The sequence below is a fragment of the Dendronephthya gigantea genome, unplaced genomic scaffold (genome assembly GCF_004324835.1).
Source record: "Dendronephthya gigantea isolate DGI-Jeju-01 unplaced genomic scaffold, DenGig_1.0 000006F, whole genome shotgun sequence".
In the NCBI taxonomy this organism is placed as follows: domain Eukaryota; kingdom Metazoa; phylum Cnidaria; class Anthozoa; order Malacalcyonacea; family Nephtheidae; genus Dendronephthya; species Dendronephthya gigantea.
The window spans coordinates 3,424,352-3,443,534 of record NW_021163016.1 but is presented as its reverse complement, the minus strand read 5'-3'; the positions used below and the strand labels follow the sequence as shown (position 1 = coordinate 3,443,534).

The 19,183-nt window shown below is 37.2% G+C and overlaps 5 protein-coding genes across 5 annotated transcripts; 1 reads left to right on the top strand and 4 right to left on the bottom strand.

The window, feature by feature from the left end:
- Nucleotides 1-364: 364 nt before the first annotated feature.
- On the bottom strand, nt 365-4,371 carry LOC114516862 (synaptic vesicle membrane protein VAT-1 homolog). Its single transcript, XM_028536454.1, has 11 exons — nt 4,085-4,371; nt 3,046-3,175; nt 2,678-2,896; nt 2,447-2,518; nt 2,270-2,346; nt 1,946-2,049; nt 1,791-1,846; nt 1,457-1,645; nt 1,124-1,333; nt 846-1,005; nt 365-642 (listed from the first exon to the last, which is right to left on the bottom strand). The coding sequence occupies exons 1-10, from the start codon at nt 4,270-4,272 to the stop codon at nt 874-876; spliced, it is 1,377 nt and encodes a 458-aa protein (XP_028392255.1). The 5' UTR covers nt 4,273-4,371; the 3' UTR covers nt 365-642; nt 846-873.
- A 626-nt stretch (nt 4,372-4,997) lies between these two features.
- On the bottom strand, nt 4,998-7,950 carry LOC114516540 (type 2 phosphatidylinositol 4,5-bisphosphate 4-phosphatase-like). Its single transcript, XM_028536063.1, has 8 exons — nt 7,801-7,950; nt 6,652-6,830; nt 6,458-6,564; nt 6,256-6,379; nt 6,101-6,147; nt 5,932-6,022; nt 5,758-5,791; nt 4,998-5,640 (listed from the first exon to the last, which is right to left on the bottom strand). The coding sequence occupies exons 1-8, from the start codon at nt 7,904-7,906 to the stop codon at nt 5,534-5,536; spliced, it is 795 nt and encodes a 264-aa protein (XP_028391864.1). The 5' UTR covers nt 7,907-7,950; the 3' UTR covers nt 4,998-5,533.
- Nucleotides 7,951-8,283: 333 nt separating this feature from the next.
- Nucleotides 8,284-10,664, top strand: LOC114516631 (regulation of nuclear pre-mRNA domain-containing protein 1B-like). Its single transcript, XM_028536157.1, has 7 exons — nt 8,284-8,624; nt 8,938-9,067; nt 9,189-9,295; nt 9,393-9,583; nt 9,661-9,787; nt 9,891-10,066; nt 10,184-10,664. Exons 1-7 carry the CDS (start codon nt 8,477-8,479, stop codon nt 10,328-10,330), a joined length of 1,026 nt encoding a protein of 341 aa, XP_028391958.1. The 5' UTR covers nt 8,284-8,476; the 3' UTR covers nt 10,331-10,664.
- A 13-nt stretch (nt 10,665-10,677) lies between these two features.
- Nucleotides 10,678-15,925, bottom strand: LOC114516539. The gene is made up of 15 exons (XM_028536062.1): nt 15,863-15,925; nt 14,513-15,308; nt 13,928-14,219; nt 13,760-13,838; nt 13,513-13,571; nt 13,262-13,342; nt 13,084-13,113; nt 12,883-12,997; nt 12,662-12,747; nt 12,564-12,597; nt 12,428-12,486; nt 12,016-12,250; nt 11,645-11,745; nt 11,368-11,573; nt 10,678-11,286 (listed from the first exon to the last, which is right to left on the bottom strand). The coding sequence occupies exons 2-15, from the start codon at nt 15,305-15,307 to the stop codon at nt 11,044-11,046; spliced, it is 2,415 nt and encodes an 804-aa protein (XP_028391863.1). The 5' UTR covers nt 15,308; nt 15,863-15,925; the 3' UTR covers nt 10,678-11,043.
- A 440-nt stretch (nt 15,926-16,365) lies between these two features.
- On the bottom strand, nt 16,366-18,966 carry LOC114516813 (polyamine oxidase 7-like). Its single transcript, XM_028536398.1, has 3 exons — nt 18,383-18,966; nt 17,000-17,796; nt 16,366-16,792 (listed from the first exon to the last, which is right to left on the bottom strand). Exons 1-3 carry the CDS (start codon nt 18,742-18,744, stop codon nt 16,437-16,439), a joined length of 1,515 nt encoding a protein of 504 aa, XP_028392199.1. The 5' UTR covers nt 18,745-18,966; the 3' UTR covers nt 16,366-16,436.
- Nucleotides 18,967-19,183: the final 217 nt, after the last annotated feature.

The following is a 19,183-nucleotide window of genomic DNA, read 5'->3' as shown; positions in this document are numbered from 1 at the left end:
TTTATATTGTTCCTCATAACGGCGCTAATTAGGTGTGTAATTGAGGTCCAATTTGATCATCTAATTATGATCCTGCCAATCAGAACGAGCTTTACTTTCGTCCCAGTTACATGTCAAGGACATGGCGCTCATTCTGTTAACCCGAAAATTTTCATTCGAGATCTCATCTTGTATATAGTACAGCATGCACGCAGCACTCTTTCCCCCCGTATTTTGTGAAATCCCTGGAAACCCGTCTTGTTTGAAATCGTAGCTCCCCGGTACCGCCCGGCGTACCCCCCTCCGTGATTCCAATGCTATCGTTAATCGTCGCTCAAAAAATGCGTTTAAAAAGTAGTGGACGTAAAAAACGAGTTCATCAGAATGTAATCGTTATATTTAATAATTTCCTATTTCAATCATTACATAAAATAACATTGAATGTAACAGGCATTGCCTAAATCTCTTAACACTACGTAATATTAGAGATACAAAAATATCTTGAATTCTTAGAGTAGAAATCTCTTCGTCACAACAGCAGAAATCACTATAGCGCGGTACTAGTCTGAAACTTTCATCTGGGAAAAAATTGCAGTCCTAATTTCTCTAAGCTTCACATATAAGAACATATCTAAAGCGGACTTTCTACGAAAAAGGCAAAATCTAAAAATATGAAAAAAAATTAAAATTGGCGTGGTTTTAGCTTCTAATGATCTCAGAGTTACTACAGGAGGGCAGTACAAAAACAACGTTACAATTTAGGGCAAAACTAGCAAGAGTGAATTGATTGTAAACCAATTTCAGCAGGGAGTGAACGAGGTGAAGGACTCTTGAACGAAGTAAACTCTTGTTCTTGGTTAACTCACCTTTCTACTCTATATTTCGTTTAATAAATCAAGCGTCCTCTGCTGGTTTCTCTCCTTCGTCTTTGCTTTCATCTTCCTTCGGTTCTTCCTTGCTCTCTTCACCTGCATCTTCACTTGGTTTGTCTTCACTTGGTTTGTCTTCACTTGGTTTGTCTTCCACCTTCAAAACACGGAAGTTAGTTTCATAGGTTAGTCAACCACAGACGATACAACCACAGCAGGTCACCGAGTTTCCTGTATCAGTGAAAAACTACATTTAATCCAAAAAGCCTACATACATTTTCTTCGGGCTTTTCAGCCGGTTTTTCAGCTTCTTCAGCCGGTTTTTCTGGTTCTTCAGCCGGTTTTTCCGGTTCTTTGGCTGGTTTCTCGGGTTCTTTAGCTGGTTTTTCCGGTTCTTTCGGTGGTTCAGGAGGAGATTTCAATGGAGACAACAATACTTTACCAACATTTTTACGATCTTGCATACACTGCATCGCCGCTCGTATCTAAACAGACAGCAGAAAGCACATCTCAATGAACAAAATGCGCTCCGCATACCAAGAATCTGTACGATTCTTGTGGATTTTTTAGCACACATCTGTGCATTTCATTAAACTCGTATTTTCTACCTCTTCCAAAGAAAAGACTTGGTGTACTTCTGGTTTGATTTTTCCTTCTTCATGTAATTTGATAAGTGCTTCCATCGGAGCTCGAATTTTGTCTGGGTAATTCACTCCTAGCCTACCAGCATGGTAACCAGCGACAACTCTATTGTCAGTCATTAGTTTGAACGGAGAGAAATTGGAAGATTGATACCACTAGAAAAAATATTTTAAAGTTGCTCATAGCTGTTGATGCTGAGGTATCTTTTTCAGGTAGTTCAGACATAAACCACAACAGCATATTGTAGAATACCACAAACACTGGACAAAATTGAGAAATTAAATTCTCTTGAAAACCTACTATTTTTGCGGAGGAAAAAATGCTCTTAGACTGACCCTTCACAATATTTGCCATACCTAGAGAAAAGGAATTTGTTAGGACCATCAAAACTTGACATCAAGCACTCTACAATTTTGTGTTTTTATGGCCTATTTCTATAGTGAAGACTGTATTACCAAAGCAAATAATTCTTCCAAACGGTTTGAGTAAATCATATCCTTTCATTGTGTCTTTGCCTCCAAGAGGATCCATGACAATGTCCACCCCTTCAGGCTGAATTCTGAAATAAAAATCTTTAAAATGAAATGGTTTGTAGGTGTTGAGAGATCTACATGAAAAACATCAGTGTTTATTGCACAAGTTGCCATTTATTAATCTTAGGGGCTTTGTTGTTGCTGCCTTCACATAACTTTAATTTCATGTTTGATTATTGCTAAATTCACATGCAAAAAAATTGGAAAATATTAAAAAGGGAATAAGAAAGAATATACTAGGCTTACTTGCGCACTTCCTTTGCAAAGCAGTTGTTTCGATAATCAATAGGATGTGTTACGCCTTGTTCTTTGATTTTTTCATGCTGAGATAATACAAAAACAACATCAACTGCTAACGCCAGGCTTTCACAAGTGAAATGATAGAAAATGATGCAAAAAATAGGACTTGATATATCTTACTACCTTTGGTTGAGAAGCAGTCCCAAAAACAGTAACATTTGGCACCGTTTTACATAATTGAGTTGCAGCAACCCCCTAGAAGAATACATAAATATCCTGTTTGAAGTATAATATATTAAAGTAACCTTCCAATTGATGATCTGGCACGACGAATACTAGAATCTGAGCTTATTGTTTCAAAACATGCAAAGGGAATCATAGATTTTTCATTTCAACTATAATTTAATAACTTACTACGCCACCACCTGCCATTTGCACCAAGACACTTTCACCCTCGCTCAAGTGACCAAGATCAAATAATATTTGATAAGCTGTGAGATAATTTAAAGGAAGGGCTGCAGCATCTTCAAATGACATTGAATCTGGTATCACAAAGACTCCCACAACAGGAACACAGACATACTCCGCCATCATGCCCAGTGATGCTGACATCGCTATTACTCTTGCACCAACCTGATGAACACAAATTATATCAGCCAATGCAATGAATTTCACAGACAAACAGAGACATAACTTTTAGCTTTTTGTGACAACAAACTTAAGGGATGATAGTGTCCTGTGATTAATCAATAATGCCTGCTAGATATCTTGGTATTACTTGCCTCAAACTGTGTGACCCCTTCGCCAACAGCTTCAACAACTCCTGAACATTCATAACCCATGACATATGGAATTTGTGGGGCACCTGGATATAGACCTTGTCTCTGCATAATGTCAGCAAAATTCAAACCACTTCAAATGAGAAAGATAAGATAGTCATACAAAGTTGCCTATTTAGCATTAATAAAGAAGGCTTATTACATTAATTCCTACTTTAATACGCTATCATAAGTGCATAAAAGCTGGGCTAGATTACTTCAGCCAGATCTTGCTTGTTACTAATGGGTTAACCCAGTTCACATTAATGAAATCATCTCATACTTATAATAAAAGCTAGTTGATTTAATCACATTTAATTGGCCTAGAATAAAGCATGCCTGAACTGAAGTGAGTTGGAAAGCATAGGAACTGGTGATCAAGCAACTGAGTTTGACTTAAAAGAAAGGGGAACTTTTTTTGAAGTCAGCCTATTGATGCATATCGATAAAAAAGGGCTTATTTGACTTTTATAGGATACGTGTACCAATACCCGTGGTGAAAGATTTATGCACATTGCTAAAATGCTGGAAAATGCGTATGTGATGGTAGCATTTAATATGATGTGCATAAGGGTATTTACTTCCGTCGCAGTCTTTGTATTGGTGCTAAAGTACACGTTCCTTCAGATATGCAAGTTTGTTTTGAAACAGCGCTTTGAATATTTGTTTAAGTGATCGGTCACAAATATGCATAATGCCAGACTAATATTTTGTTTTGAATTGTACAATTCGTACACCATACTCTTCAAGTACTTCTTGGGCATGTTAAAAACACTAAAAACACAAAGACCTGGACATCACTCTACATATTTCAGAGACCGAGAAATATCTCGACATGAATATGCAAACTTTATACGTTTAGCATCAATATATGGGCGTGTGTCTTTGCTCTGGATCGATTCTATATCAATAGTTTACGCTTTAACTTTTGAGTACCAAGGAATTAAAGATTTCCCTTTTACCTAAACCTTTAAAACTAAAATCTACTTCACGAGTGTAATACCTGGCATGAACTTTTACCAATACATGACCTTCTTTGGGTTTGTGTTTGGGAATCTTTTGGACGTCAACTTTATTGAGACCTCCAGTTCCAGTCAACACAACAGCTCTCCTAACTTCTTTCTTTTCTTCCACAACTACAGGCGCTTCGGCCGGTGAGGCTTCCGCTTGTGCTTGTTCTTCGCTTGCCATAATGCTTTACAGTGTTGAAAAGCTTTTACATTTGAGGCAAAACCCACTCCTTGCTTGCAAAACAAGAATGAACGGAATGGACTGCAATTTATACAAAGGTTTTCCTGTACAGGAAATTGGGAAAGGTCACATGGGGGCAAATATTGAACGTAGTTCCGGCTCATGTGATCTTTCTGCCCAAGATCAAAACAAGTAATGAAAGAAACGCGTTTTTAGTTCTCATATTAAACTGACTGGAGATTCAAGCTTAGCGGAATTATTGCAATACTCTGCTGATTTTATTCAAGTTTTTACAACGCTACCGTGTATTTAAGACGAGGTTATACCAGTTCTAGGATTCTAGTCTTCGCAAATCAAAAAGTACTTTACAATTTTTCATTCCATGCACAAAAACAAAAGGGTTTTTCCCTCATAATGAAATTTACGAGCTTGATGATTTTATTGCCTTTTGGGGTTAGAAATAAACCATCTTGTTCCTTCCCACGTGAATTAATCTCGGATAATTTACATAGTCACGCGACATGATCTTGCAATAATGCTGTAATTAATTAATACCACCCAGAGACCGTTATCTTTCTATAAACAATTGTTTTTTTTGCTCATAAGTCATAAATAAGGTCTGGCCAAATTGCCTTTTCTTATTTTCGGTATTTAGAAGCACGGGTATAATTTGCACAGTTTATGTTGCAGATGCTGGGATGAATATCTCTAGACAGACAAAAAAATATTGTGCGCCGTCAATTTAATACTTCTAGTACTTCTGCTACAATAAAAACTAAACAGAATAAAATGTTTTTTACAGCAAGTTTTGCAAGCAACTGTAGACTGTCACGTACATATTACTATATATTATGATTTTGTTCATGATACATCTGCCGACCAGAGTGAAAATACGTGTATGTTCACAGTTAAAATTTTCAAAGTGAATTATCAGTTTTCAGATCATTAAGTGTTTAAATGAGTATGAGTTTGTTACTATATATGAGTATGGCTTGCACTAGTTATCAGGCAAAAGCATCATTTTATTGAATTTTGAGCCAATAGACAAAATTCAATTTCATGATCCCAACATATTTACAATGCTGACCACCTATATTTCCGATTAGGTAAATCCAGCATATTGTAAAACTTGTTAAAAAATCCAGGATGCCATTTCATTTTGTTATATAAAAAATTCATAAAATGTGTCATCGCAATCTGTACAAAGGTAGCAACTGCCTCGGGCAGTGACGTCAAAACATTTATACACACAAGTTGAATGTTAAATTGGTCCTTCCGTCTGGCTTACAGTCATTGTGCAATAGTAACAACTTCGAATAAGGTTTAATAGACCAGCAATAAATGCACCAACCCAGACAACATAGATACCTATCATAACAAAAAAGAATGGAGTGGTTTTATGTACACCTTCAGGCATGACCTGTTGTTATTAATTCAAAGAAACGGCAAGAAAATGAAGGAAAATGCATTCTTTATAAAACATACCTCCATTTTTCGAGGCCATTTCCATTGTGGCAACCTTGAAAGGGAGTAAGAAATGTTTGTTAATGGTTTTAAATAACAACACAATAAGCCATTATCCTTTTACCCTGACAAAAATTACTTTTTAGAGAAAGCAAAGCACAATAATTTAAGATTTATCTCATATAACAAACATACTGTGACTCCAACTCCAACAGCCAAGAATAGCAGGCCAATCATTGCAAACACCAAAGCTCTATTTCTTGCAAATGTTGACCCAACTGAAGAGCTATAATAAAAACAAAACAAAAATCAATCAGATGTAAAAACCATTTTATTTCCTGATATAATCGAATGAACTTCTTACATTCTGTGGCAATGCGGACATCGAGCCAAATGTGCTGTATTTCGGAACTGTAAAATAAAAGGTCATTTCAAAGTAATTAGATATGGAATTAGAAAGCATACATAATCCTCTATCGATATCCCTTATAAGGAAGATGTTTGCAAATATTTACTTACAACAAATATTTCATTACAATGCCCACAACTGACGCGTACTCTCATCTCATGCGCGAGATTTGGACTGGAGATGATGACATGTGACGTGCTTGGTACAGCAGAACCAACCGTGATGATACGTTTGCTGAAATATGAAAAACCATAAAAATGAGACTTCTTAGTGCGACTTGAGGCAAAAATATTTTTTTCAACTTGATCTAACCAGTCGGTTCGTGGGCAGGAAATCCTGGTTGACGTGACTTTACATGTCAACAAAGCGTTGCATGGACATCTGATGTACTTTTTTCCTTCTGGTGGTGGTTTGATTGGCTAAGGCATTGAAAAAAAAACGGTATTTTCAAGTGTTAGCATTAAGTGTGTTTGGCTGTTCTAATCCACTTTCTGGAAAATACTTACAGTTGCCTCTTGACAGTTTGAACATTTTATGACACGCTGGTTTTCTCGTCCTCTGATAGGTATTAGCTGCTGACATACCCGGCAGACGATTGTTGGGTCTGTGTTGTACAGGGCCGAGGGTGTATAGGGGGGAGGTTCGTCTGTGTATGGAGGTGGGGAGGCAACTGTATATGGGGGTACTAGGAGATAGAGTAAAATAACTCAAGATCATTACTTTTTAAATCCTTCATGAACAGTTTATAGAATAAAGGGCATCATAATCATTGATATTATTACGGTAATATACACCACAATGTTGTCATTATATGGCTTAATATTGCTCAATAATAACACCAGCAAATAACTACATATGAGTGATATGACAATATCACATACCACATTTATTTGAAAATTTAAGACAATTCAGGAAGTATAAAACCGGGCATTTTACGACAACATGCCATTTTACGAGCCATTTTATATCTAATCCTTTTCCACAATATTAGCGATTTTGTTTACAATTATTTTTCTCCGTAACTCCAAATATCATTTCACCACGAGCAATATGAAAAATTGAAACCTGAACAGCTCGAATGCTTGAAATATCATCTTTTATTTCAACAGAGGAGTTTGACAACCGTCGGTCATTTATATGCCGAAATAACATTTCAAGACAGACGTACAATTTTTTTTCTCAAACGCAATTTTAATGTCGTAAAATATTACGTAATTTAAAAACTCAAAACAATGGAACATACAGAACCGAACAAGAAGAAGATAAAAGGTGTTCTAATTGAAAAAGAACAGAGATCATGGAACGTATTTATTTCAAAGCAAAAAGCATGCTGATTTTGTCGTCACATATAAACTTTGTCAGATATTCTCTTTGGGACTTGGGCCAGTTTGAAAAATGTTCTGTTTTTAATCAACACGAAAAGAAATGATCGCTACAAAACCATTTTTCAGACTGTTAACGAAGCTACGATACTCAAGCTTCGAGCATTTTCAAGAAATGCATGTTTGACGTCGAATAATTGAGGTTATTCTATACAAGACTTCTGTGATATACCGACATAATTGCTGCGCCACGGCCAAAACAAAACATTAAGTATTCAGCCATAGAGCAGCTTGACAGGGACACGAAGTCTTTCGTCTGTCGTCCCAACTTACCCGCTCCATTGTCAGAAGCATTTTCATTCAATTCTTCGTTGTGATCCTGTAATAAAGGCGCAGTTTCGCCTGTGTTTATGCTGTGTCCTTCGTTTGTCTCGGCCATTTTTGCCTCATAACACCGCAAAAAATTTTCCTATCACGTGACGGTAGATTTCACCTGCTCCACTGAGCTCTACTGGAAAATACTGATGTGGATGGTTTTATCATATAGTTCGGTTTGGTATTATCATTACCTGGAAACCGGAAAAATTTTTTACTGCTCTCGAATGTGTCAATATATTCGCCAATCAAGGAAAGTGTACATGGTTTAATATGTGAAGTATAAAATTTCCCATGCTCCACCACAATCTACTAAGACTTCAACCACTTAAAGTACCGAATATAAATTTAGTCTAGAAGAGAACAAGACTTCTCTTTTCGAAATTCAAAGAATTATTTATTGAATTATGTATTGAAAATGCTGTTATAGTTCACCAAATTCTTGTACTTGTTTCATTCAGAGTAGTAAATAAGCCACAGTAAAATCGCTCGGTCATAGAGCTCAGTGGAATGAGCCTTCGACTTCCTGGATGCGGTGAACACCATGAGAGGAAATGAAAAATGCAAAGAAATGCAATATAATCTTTAACTTTTCAAATGAAAACACAATAATAGGGGAAAAAGGTAGAAAATTATGTCTTTTAGTAGCAGCGCTTTGGAAAAGAAACTTGGGGAGCTATCAAACTCACAACAGAGCATACAGACCTTATCATTATGGCTGATACATCATCGGAAACACGCCAAAACTGTCGTTGATGTTTGGTTGAAAATGCTCACTAAAGGTTTGGAAGCATTTCATACTGTTATACGAAAATAAATCAAAGCTGTGGCAGATACTCTCCATACGTGTGTAGGATATTTTATAAAATACTATTTGATCGGTCAATATTTATGAAAGACGATCAGTATCAGAAAGTATTGATATAAATTTGAATTAGACGGGCTGGTACTATCTGCTTGCCAACCCAGCACAACGATGGTACTGGTATAACCAACTTCCAGGCTTTATTGACTAGTGTAAATAACCTTATTTACACTAGAAATGAACAAGTCAAGATGAATGATTAAGTAAAAAATACTCTTCTCTTACCTCAGTGAAACCAGCGAAAAAATTGACATACATGTATCTCTGTAATGACGTTATCCAGAACAGTCGAAGGAAAGGAACAGAGTTTAATAAAGAGTTTGTCAATGTTCTGCCAAACGCCATCAGCATTTGTTCAAAGTAAGTTGCAAATTATGGCAGTCTATATCTGCCTCCCTTGCAAACATCTAATGGGAAAGCCATATCCTTGTAACTCACCTCTGGTTAAAAGTAGATCATCGATGAATATTTTATTTTGTAGAGAATTTACATCAGAAATGCAAAAATCTCTTGAAAGAATCATTGATATTTGGTCACAAAGAGGAGTGTACGATTCTGGTGTTATAGAGAAGCTACAAGCATCACTGGGTACCAATACTTTATATAAATAGAATTATAAAGCTTGTGTTAATGTGATTCCAACACAGTGGAAACAACTTATTTGAATCTTGTCATTTGTATATAGCCCTAGGAGGTTCAGGCAGCTCATCACCAGCAGCAAAACGCTCTCGAGTAGAGCCACCAGCAAAAAACGAAGACAATGAACGCAAAGAAGAAGAGGACAGCGAGTCAGAGAGTGATGGCTCAGTGGAGCCTCCTGAAGTATGGGATTTAGTGAAGTTTAGCAGACATTCATCACTGTTGAATACCAAATATATGTCTACTTAAGCGATTTGTTAACTATGAACAAGACTGCTGATTGTGTTATGATTAAAAATTCATTTTTTTCCTAGTCTGACTATTTGATCAAAGCGCTTCAAGATTTGGAGCGTAGTGCATCTCAGGATGCCGAGGTACGCGAGAGGATAGCAAATCTACCCACAGAAGTACAAGATGCCTCAGGCCTAGAGAAGATACAAGGTACATTGGAATTTCCACTGTGTGTAAAGTTGTGCACTGATCAAACAAGCTGTGCAAACAAGCCTCAAACACTTTTACTTAACAGTAATCATGCTTTGTTTAGATCGTGAAAGTGCAGAAAAACTAGCTAAAGTTGTGGAAAGTGCATGCGTGTTGCTTGCAGATTACAACGGAAGATTATCAGCTGAGCTAGAGGACAGAACCACAGTATGCAAGATGCTCAGGGCATATCTAGCTTCACAGAAGAAGAAAGTAACTGACTGTGATCAAAGAATAGAGGTATATGATTAGCCTATGTTATCTATATAGTTTGAAAGAATTTTGTATTTACTGACGTATGAAAGAATGCCTAAAAAAACAACAGTTTTGTGTTAATATTTGAACTTTGTTTGGCAGAAATACAAAGCAAAATTAGAAAAAGTGGCGTTGGTAAGAAAAGAGCTTCGAGCACACCTTGACAACCTCCCAGATCTCAGCCTGCTACCTGACGTCACAGGTGGGCTCGCTCCACTTCCATCCGCAGGTGATCTATTTGCAAGGTGACTGCTGTGGCACCATATACAACCGACGCTGACATTGGCTAAATGTTTAGCACCTAGTGTAAATAACTTAGATACTGCTGAACAAGATACAATTTTATGTAATAGATAGCACCACATAGGTATTCTTAGCTGTAAAATTTAATACCATTTTCATAAAAGCATTTCCTGGTTTGTCTACCTTTGAGAAACATAGCTAGAAACAATGTTTATTGTTACCTGGTTTGTCTCCCTTTTAAAACCCACAATATTTCCTTGGATTGCCCACCTTTATTGGAGCTTTAGAAGACATATTATGCTGGCCACACTGCAAAATAAACACATTTTATTTTCCCTTTTCATTTTCATTTCACTCCAATTAAATTAACATAACATTGATATGAATTCATTCGCTATACCACAAATTATAACTCTGTGTGTTCCTAGTTAAAATAGTTAAAAGTCATAATGCTTTTGTAACATAACTCTGTGATAAATTTAACATAAATGACTATCACCGAAACTTCTTTTTATAAAAAAACATCGCATTTCTGCCCGCGCAGAATAGATCCAATAGACCTATTCATCATGCTAAAATTGCTCGAATAAAAAACCTACAATATACATATATATATTCGTTATATTAAATCTAGTTCATTTCTTGCATAATTTGAGAAAAATACAACTGTAAATGTGGTGGTTAAAGGATAATTTTCACCATTTCACTGCAACATTTCACTACGAATCTTCATCGACCTGTTTTGGTGCATCTTTAAAAATTGTACTATCCTCGAATGTAGCTTTACGCTGCAGGTATTTCTTTGTGTTTTCCGTAGTTGTGTGACTTGATATATTATCAGCGGATGGATTCTCGGGGCTGTCACGACCGCTTGAAAAATTCTCCCCGGAACCGAAGTTGATATTTGCTTCACCCCTGGATTCATTTGAGAGTGTCCGTGGTCTCCATAACGATTCATCCACCTAAAGACAACCAGATGAGATGAAATGAAATTCATCGAGGAATTCAGTTGTACAGGTCGTGAATTTTTACATGCAACGAACCTCTTTCTCGACAATAAAATCTGCCCATTCAACGTCTTGGTTTAGGGCGAGAACGGGGGGTCTAACCCAGCTAAATCTCGACTTTGACTGTTGCAAAAGAAAGGATCTGCAGTAGCAACCTTTTAGACAATCCAAACACTCGCCACCACAGGCCTGACCCCAGTCGGTGATTGGGCAGGAAAGGCTGCGATGAAGGTGTCTGAAACCTGGGGGAAGAAATTATTAGCATCACACGATGACTGCGTTCAAATTGAAGAAAGACATTTCACAAACATACCTGATCTTGGGGCAGAACTAACACTCAGGCTCCTTGTGAGTGGTCTCTTCTCTGCATTGTCCACAAGTTTCATTATGAATTCGATCTTCTCCTTTGCTTTTCTGAGAAATAAATTCGTGAAGTAAAAAAGTGATGGTGTTGCAAAGTTAGATCACGTTTCCTCCTGTAGTAACACTGGATCAATAAGAGATGATCCTTACTGGACCTCTAGGAAGAACAGTTTAGAACTGATAGAGCTATCCAGTATAAATAAAGTTAGTTTAGTTTAGGTTTCCTCATGTAGTAACACTGGATCAATAAGAGATGATCCTTACTGGGCCTCTGGGAAAAACAGTTTAGAACTGATAGAGCTATAACTGAGGGTAAACTACCTAATGGTTTCATCTGTTCCGAGGATCTCAAAGTCATATTCATCATCTGCTTTGTCTTCGTGTTGTGTGTCCTTCGTTGTCTTGTCTGTTTTAAGCGATGCCTCGTCTTCATTCTTCAGCTCCTGATCTTGCTTTAAACAACTGTGTTCCTCTGTCCTCCTGTCCTTTTTAAACGTCACCTTTGCACCAGATTCTTCTTCAATTGTCATGATCATGCTTCCCCCGCTTCCGATCACTAGCAAAGAAATAAACATCCGTAGGTCAGACTTTAGGATACCCTCCATTAAATCTTCCAGCAGTAATGCAAAGTCTCGGGTAGCCCCGGATCTCGGGTAACCCGGCTCATGTGAATGAACCCAAAGTAAAAATCCTCCAAAACACAGCGGTTTTAAAACGATGAATCAGCATATACCTCTTCCGACATATTTCCGGCCAACTTTCATGATAACTTTTGTTCGATCCTGGTAAAAACTAAACACAAAATGTTTCATGAGGTGAATATCTAGAACATCAACATGAAATGTCATCCACTACAAACAAATATTCACCTCTTTCTGAAGCTGTTGGAGTTCAGTTTATCACCTAAAAAAAGTTGTAATTGTTTTAACAGAACTAGTTTAACGTTTGCTCTGAAAATTTGACCAACCATCGGAGAGGCTTCTTTTTAAATTTGCATGACTTTCTGAACTCTTTGCATGGCTGATGATACTTTCAATCTTCTGTTTTGCTTTCCTGCACAATCAGAAAGTAGAAAATTTAGATAATCTGGTTACGGAGACCATCAGGAGAACTGTGTTGCCTTGTTGTTCACTGAGATAAAAGAGTTTTTGTTTCAGAAGGCGAAGCCCCAACATGATGTTCACTTACTTTATGCTCTCGTCTGTTCCAATAATCTGGAATGCAGAATCTTCATCTTCGTCAATATTTTCACTGCTTTCATCTTTGCTCTTTTCACTTTTGCCTTCCTCCGTGGAATCGTCGTCTGAAACAGCGAATTTTTAATTCCACATCTTATTTTCACGGGAGGAGGAACACGATGTTTCTGTGAAAAGTTCTGTCGTACTGTACCTGCTGTTGAATTATTTTCCATCTTTAAACCTAGAGTGTTATGAATAATGTTCTTGACTGTGCTTGTTGAGAATCCTGACCCACCTGGGACTAGAAAATTTATAAAAAAAACTCTTTCTCAAAGGCTATAATATTTCTGAGAATTGAACTATCTTGAATTACTAAACTAATTTCATACCATTTTCCTTTCGCATAATGCTAACTCTTGCATCACTCTCATCTTGAATTGATTGAATTACACTACCCTGGGACCCAATCACTACAAAAACAATGTTCATAGTTACACCTTATGATAGCTTCAACACCTGTGCAAAACTGCATGGAAATATGTTGTATAACTTAAAAGAATATCAAATTATTATGACATATGTCTTGCTCTTCTTCAAAGACATGCAATGTGGAATCATCAAAAATAAAATGTTCCCTCACCTCTCCCAACATATTTCTTTGGAACTTTGATTATATCTTTTTTTCTGTCCAGTAGAAAACTATGAAAATTAAAGAACAAATTATGTTGCGCTTTAAATTTAACTGAAAGCTTCACATGAACTTCAATGTTTCAATGACTTTGGAACACCAGACAAATGTTCTGTAGGTAACTAATACACGTTCAGGAAGGTTTTTCCAGTCCCTATGCTAAAATGATCAAAGATATATATTTTAATGTCTTCATTACCTTCTGCGTTCTGAAATGACTTTTAAATATTTTGTTTCTCCATTCTCATTGTCTTTCTGTTTACACGTTTCATGTTCTGCTTATGAAATAAAAAATTGACAAAACTTTCAGAACAAAACTATTGAATCTAAAGTACACATACCATTCTCCAAACAATGATAACACTACCTTGTATATTCTCAAAGAAAGTATTCCTACAGCTATCAGTTGAACTGGCAGGTGAGAAAATGTTATCACTCTCATTCTGTTCAAGAGTCTCTTCGTTCACATCACTCAAAGTTTCAGAGCTATCACCAGATGAGGTTGAACATCTTTCATCACTCTCCTGACTTTCCTGGCTTAGTCTCCTTTTGAGAAAGTCAGCAGCAGACCTACCAGGCTTTGCTGTGAGTGACGTCTTACGTCTTGAAGATAGTAAGCCAAGAAAGGCTGAAATTTCCTTCTTCCTTGTGTCTGTATACTGAAGAACGTACAACAAAATTAAGCAAAATTTATAACTAGGTCTGCAAATTGACATTGGTTCTGTAGCAGAGGTTTTACTAGAATGGGGAGGGATTCCTCTGTAAAATAGAATGTGGGAGGTTTAGCCCACACCTTTAAATAGGTCAAAGAATCAACTTTTTTCCTAAATTCATCACCCTTACTCCCCTCCTAAAATAAAATGTGTACTGCTGCCTCCAGTCTGCAAGCACTCTTAAAACATCTTCTATGAAGTTATATAAATCAATCTCAAATACAATGAGATGACCTCACCTCATCATATTGTTCCCTAAAGAACTCTGTTACATCAGCAGGTAAACACCACCTTCTATGTCTATGCTCAAAGACAGCTAACAATCTTAATCTACTGTAATTGGACATTTTATCCTGGGAAAAAACAAGATGCTTCAAAATTTCTTTCCATGCAGCATTGAAGTTTTTTGGGTACAATTCCTCCAACTTTCCACCAATTGCTTCAAATATATCCGCAACAAAATCTACAAATGGTTCGCTATGCCACAACGGTCTCTTCAAATATGGCCAAATACTTCTGCCTATTTCAAGGAGCAAGTCAAAAAGAGTTGTGTTTTGATTGTGTGATTTGCATGAACTGCAAAGCAAGCATATCAGGTCTGCATCCAAGGAGCTCAGGTTTTCAATTGTTCCCATTCTCACTAGCAGTTGATTGCATTTACTGTGGAGTTGATCTTCCATTTGCCAAGAGTGCTTTCGTATATGCCTGTCTAAATCATGCATCGAGCAGGCAATGGTAGCCTTATTTTGGTAGCGATCAAGAAACGATAAACCGCAAAATGTTTGGAAAACGTCATTGGATTCTTTACCACAGGTAATGGTATCCGCAATCTTCATAATTTGTCCTGAATCTGCATTGTTTGAAATTGTTGCATGGTCCTTGGCGATATCCATCAAAATGGACAAAGACTTTTTATGGTAAGTGCAGGCAGATGGTCTTGTATCATCAATTACAACAACTGCTGGTTTCTCTAGGCGCCGTTTGCAAGCTGGTCTAATCATGCTGTTTAAAATTGGAGTGGTTGCCAACGCCATACTAAATAAAGAGTCATTAATCAATAGTTATAGTATGGATAACATTATTATTTGATGAGAAGATAATATATTTACCTGGGGTTCATTGAATTCTTACCAACTATGTAATAACCAATATTAATCACCTGCACTCGTCTCAGAGGAAATTGCATCTTAGATGTAACTCTGATGTTTACGATTCTGAGATTAAGTGCTTTTAATAATAATATCGTCAAGGTATATTACTAAATTCTCTTCGCAAGTGAATGTAAAAGGTTTTAGCAACAGTTAAAGGAACGAATTTCAAGCTACTCTATTGCATGAAAGACTGCAATATAAACATCGCTGAAAGCCAAAAAGGAAGGCAATCTTTTTCGCTTTTTACGACAAAACACGATAGTCGCATACCTAAATGGAGCAATATCACATAAACACAATAACCATTTCTACGCCTCTACGGCAATCGCGCGCTGCCTTTATCACTCTTGAAAGCGATTAAAGATCGTTTAGAAATGCCACATCCATGCAATGCAATATTAAAAGACTATATTTAAACAAATATGCCTGGAAACCTACCTCAAAATCTTGCAAAAAACACAAGTGAGTGGTCTGCCGCTCTTTTGCCTTGAAACACGCGAAACCTATATTGCGTGCCGTAATATGAAGTACCTCACACCTTCACGGAAATGACGTCAAATGACGCGTTTTCGCGACATCTTGACGCGCAAAATGAAAATTTTTGCGGTGCGGCAACCAATGAAAATCAACGTGATTTCTTATAAGAATATACATGTAAATCTGGGTGATTAATAAGGAGAACGACGGTTACGCTGGCCAAATAAGAGTTGCTAGAAATATTGCTGTTTTAAAAGTCATCATCGGTGAAATATAATGCTGAATATTAGAGCAAAGAATAAAAAAAAAAAAAAGAAAAAAAAAGAGTTTCCTGTCAATTTATGCGTTCTGGTTAATGTCCATCTTCCCCTAGTTGTCCGACAAACACTTTAAATTCCAAAGGCACAACAGTCGACTCAGAGTACTAAGACAAAAACAAATGTTCAAAATCAAAAGTGCTTTTTATTCTAGCGAATTGTTTGCAATCATATAATGAACGTAGATATTCGTGGCAATAAGTGTTTGACGAATCAAGTTAGTTAAATAACATAAACAGAATAATCAAGATGAAAAAAGCAGGTGAATACAGGCCGATACTCGCAGAACTAGGAACAATGTTCTTATTTTTACAAATACTAGCGATCTCGGGCTCATAGGCTGGGCATTCTCCACCATTGAGACAGCTGTGGATCACCTTAGCTTGCTTTAAACTACCGGAGTACCCAGCCTGGCTGTATCCCCAATAATTCTCGCTCGTCGCTTCCCCCGAGAAGAAAAGGTTACCCAGGCGTCCTTGTAAATTATTAAAGTCGGCTGAGGTAACACCAACCGCAGCATTGCTGAAGGAACCGCGGATGTACGGATTTTGACTGAAACTACCCACGGTCATCTCTAGAGGTGAATAATGATTGACTATGTTATTGATTGACTATGTTATTGATTGACTATGTTATACGGGATTCAATATTATGGTTAGGCTTCATTGCAACTTTCCACACCAATGTTATTCTCAAGTATATGCCAGAAAAAAGGAAACCTAATTAAGGTCCTCAGAATACCAGTGTCAGGACTAACGTGAAACATGTAGTCTCCACTTACCTAAAGGTTCTGGAATATTGACGTTGGGATACATTTCTCTCAAAGATTTCATGACCTCAGCTTTTGTCGCATTTTTGCTCTGTGCTTCAATGCGAAGAGAATTCTCACCAGTTGCACTGAATAACAACACATTTGAACCACGGTGAAAATCTTTTATGTTAAGGTTATACACGAGAGGAAATGTTTCAGTCAAGGAACCAGCATTCAAAATAAACTCGGTATCATCCCAAAACGCGCTCGGAAACTTCACGTAAATATTGGTGTAATAGGCAAGAGGCAATCTACTTATAGCAACTTTCTTCCATTTCGGTAATTCTGGTTCAAATGTTACCAAATCCGAAGCTAAGACACCCGTACTGAAAGTACAAAGAGCATATTTTGCCTTGAACGTTTCACCATCTCTTGTCCGAACTTCGATTCCGTTCGAAGTGTTTAACTTTATATGCGTTACGACCTTTTCTGTTTTAAATTTACCCGTGATGTTTTGGGATAAATAGTCAATGATACCTTTGAATCCACGATTGTCCGTGATATACTCATTTTCCAAGGGAATGCCTGAAAATTGTCGGAAAGAGGCCAGTGCAGGTTTCACAGAATATTCAAAATCAAGGTACCACCATTCGGCTGTTCGTTTCAAAGCTGTATCTGGGATCCAGCCGTGTTGGGCAAAAACTGAACTCAATGGCTCGTCCCCACTCAATTGCGCATTGTTCTCGTTTTGCTCAGTGAGTTTCATTCCCAATTCTTCGACGGTTTTATAAGCCTTGCCAAGATCATCATTCTGGTGGATAGAATTCCTGTAAACAAAAAGTTGACATGAACTTTATCACAACTAATTTTAGTCTACAGGGTGTCTCAAAAAAAACGCAACCACTTAAATATGCAAGAATATTAATATTGTTTGGGTTTGCACCATAGTTCAGCTAAAAGGACTTTTAGCATTTTAAATGAAGGGTTAAGAGCCATTTTCAATTCCCAAAGGTGCTTATCTATTGCGCTTCCGAGCTGCAATAATGTTCTCGCATATTTAGGTGGTTGCGGTTTTTTTTGAGACACCCTGTACATATAGTTTTGCGCATATTTTACTTGTATTCGACATTCTAGAAGACATCTTGAATGAATAAAGTGAGCTATATTCTGCAAACATGAAGCCTTGGTTTCTTACTATATTTAGTTATTGTTTTACTCGAATAACACATATATAAAGATTTTCTTAAACCGATAGAGCTGTTCAATTTAAACGAAGCAGCACTGGGTCGCGTACAAGAAGATATAATCTTGATCAGACCTTTGTTAGATAGAACAATAACAACTAGTCTGAATTCCTATCTGAAGAGTAGGATCATTGTTGGCATGAATAAACATACTGTAATGTCACGTTACCTCAGAGTGAAATCGCTGATGTTCATCGAATATCTCATGAGATTAATTTTATTTGCGATTACCAGAATTGGATTTTCATCTCCATCTTCGACGTAATGTACCCAGTTTGCACCTTCACCCACCGTCAAACCGCCGATTTTAACCTGCTTCACGCGACCACCGATGTAATCTTGTGCTTCGAGGATGAGAAAATTCGATTGTCCGTTGCTTTGGAGGTAACTTCCCGCGGTGATTCCTGAGATACCAGCTCCTAAGATGAGCACATCGACCTCAGTAACAGCGAAGCAAACTGTAGGACACGTTAACAAAATGCCGTAAAATACCAGCAAGAAATTGCACCGAACATACGAAAAAACGCCCATATTTAGTTCATGAGATGATGAAATAACAATCGAACTTAGATACGCCTTTTATTTGCCAGATTCCGTCGCAAATTAAATATTAATTTTTTGACATATTTAACCAAGGAACTTGTTACGCCTGTATTCTACCGGGTGTTGAAATACGATCACAGCAATTATATTGTTCTGTTCTAAGCGAATTCAAACTTTTTTTTCGCATTTTAGTGTGTCATGAACAAAACACAAAATATTTGCACATTTAGTAGGAATCGAAGCATCGCGGGGAGGCATAAGCGGAGCATTGCGCAAAATAAACAGATCTTCGATCTCGAAACCGGAGCCTGCGATCCATGCCAGGACCTTCATCAGAAGCCAAACACAAACAATATAAGAACAATTCAGCATTGACCAATATTGCTAATGATGCAATATATTCTCTAATTTTTGCAGAGTTTTTCTG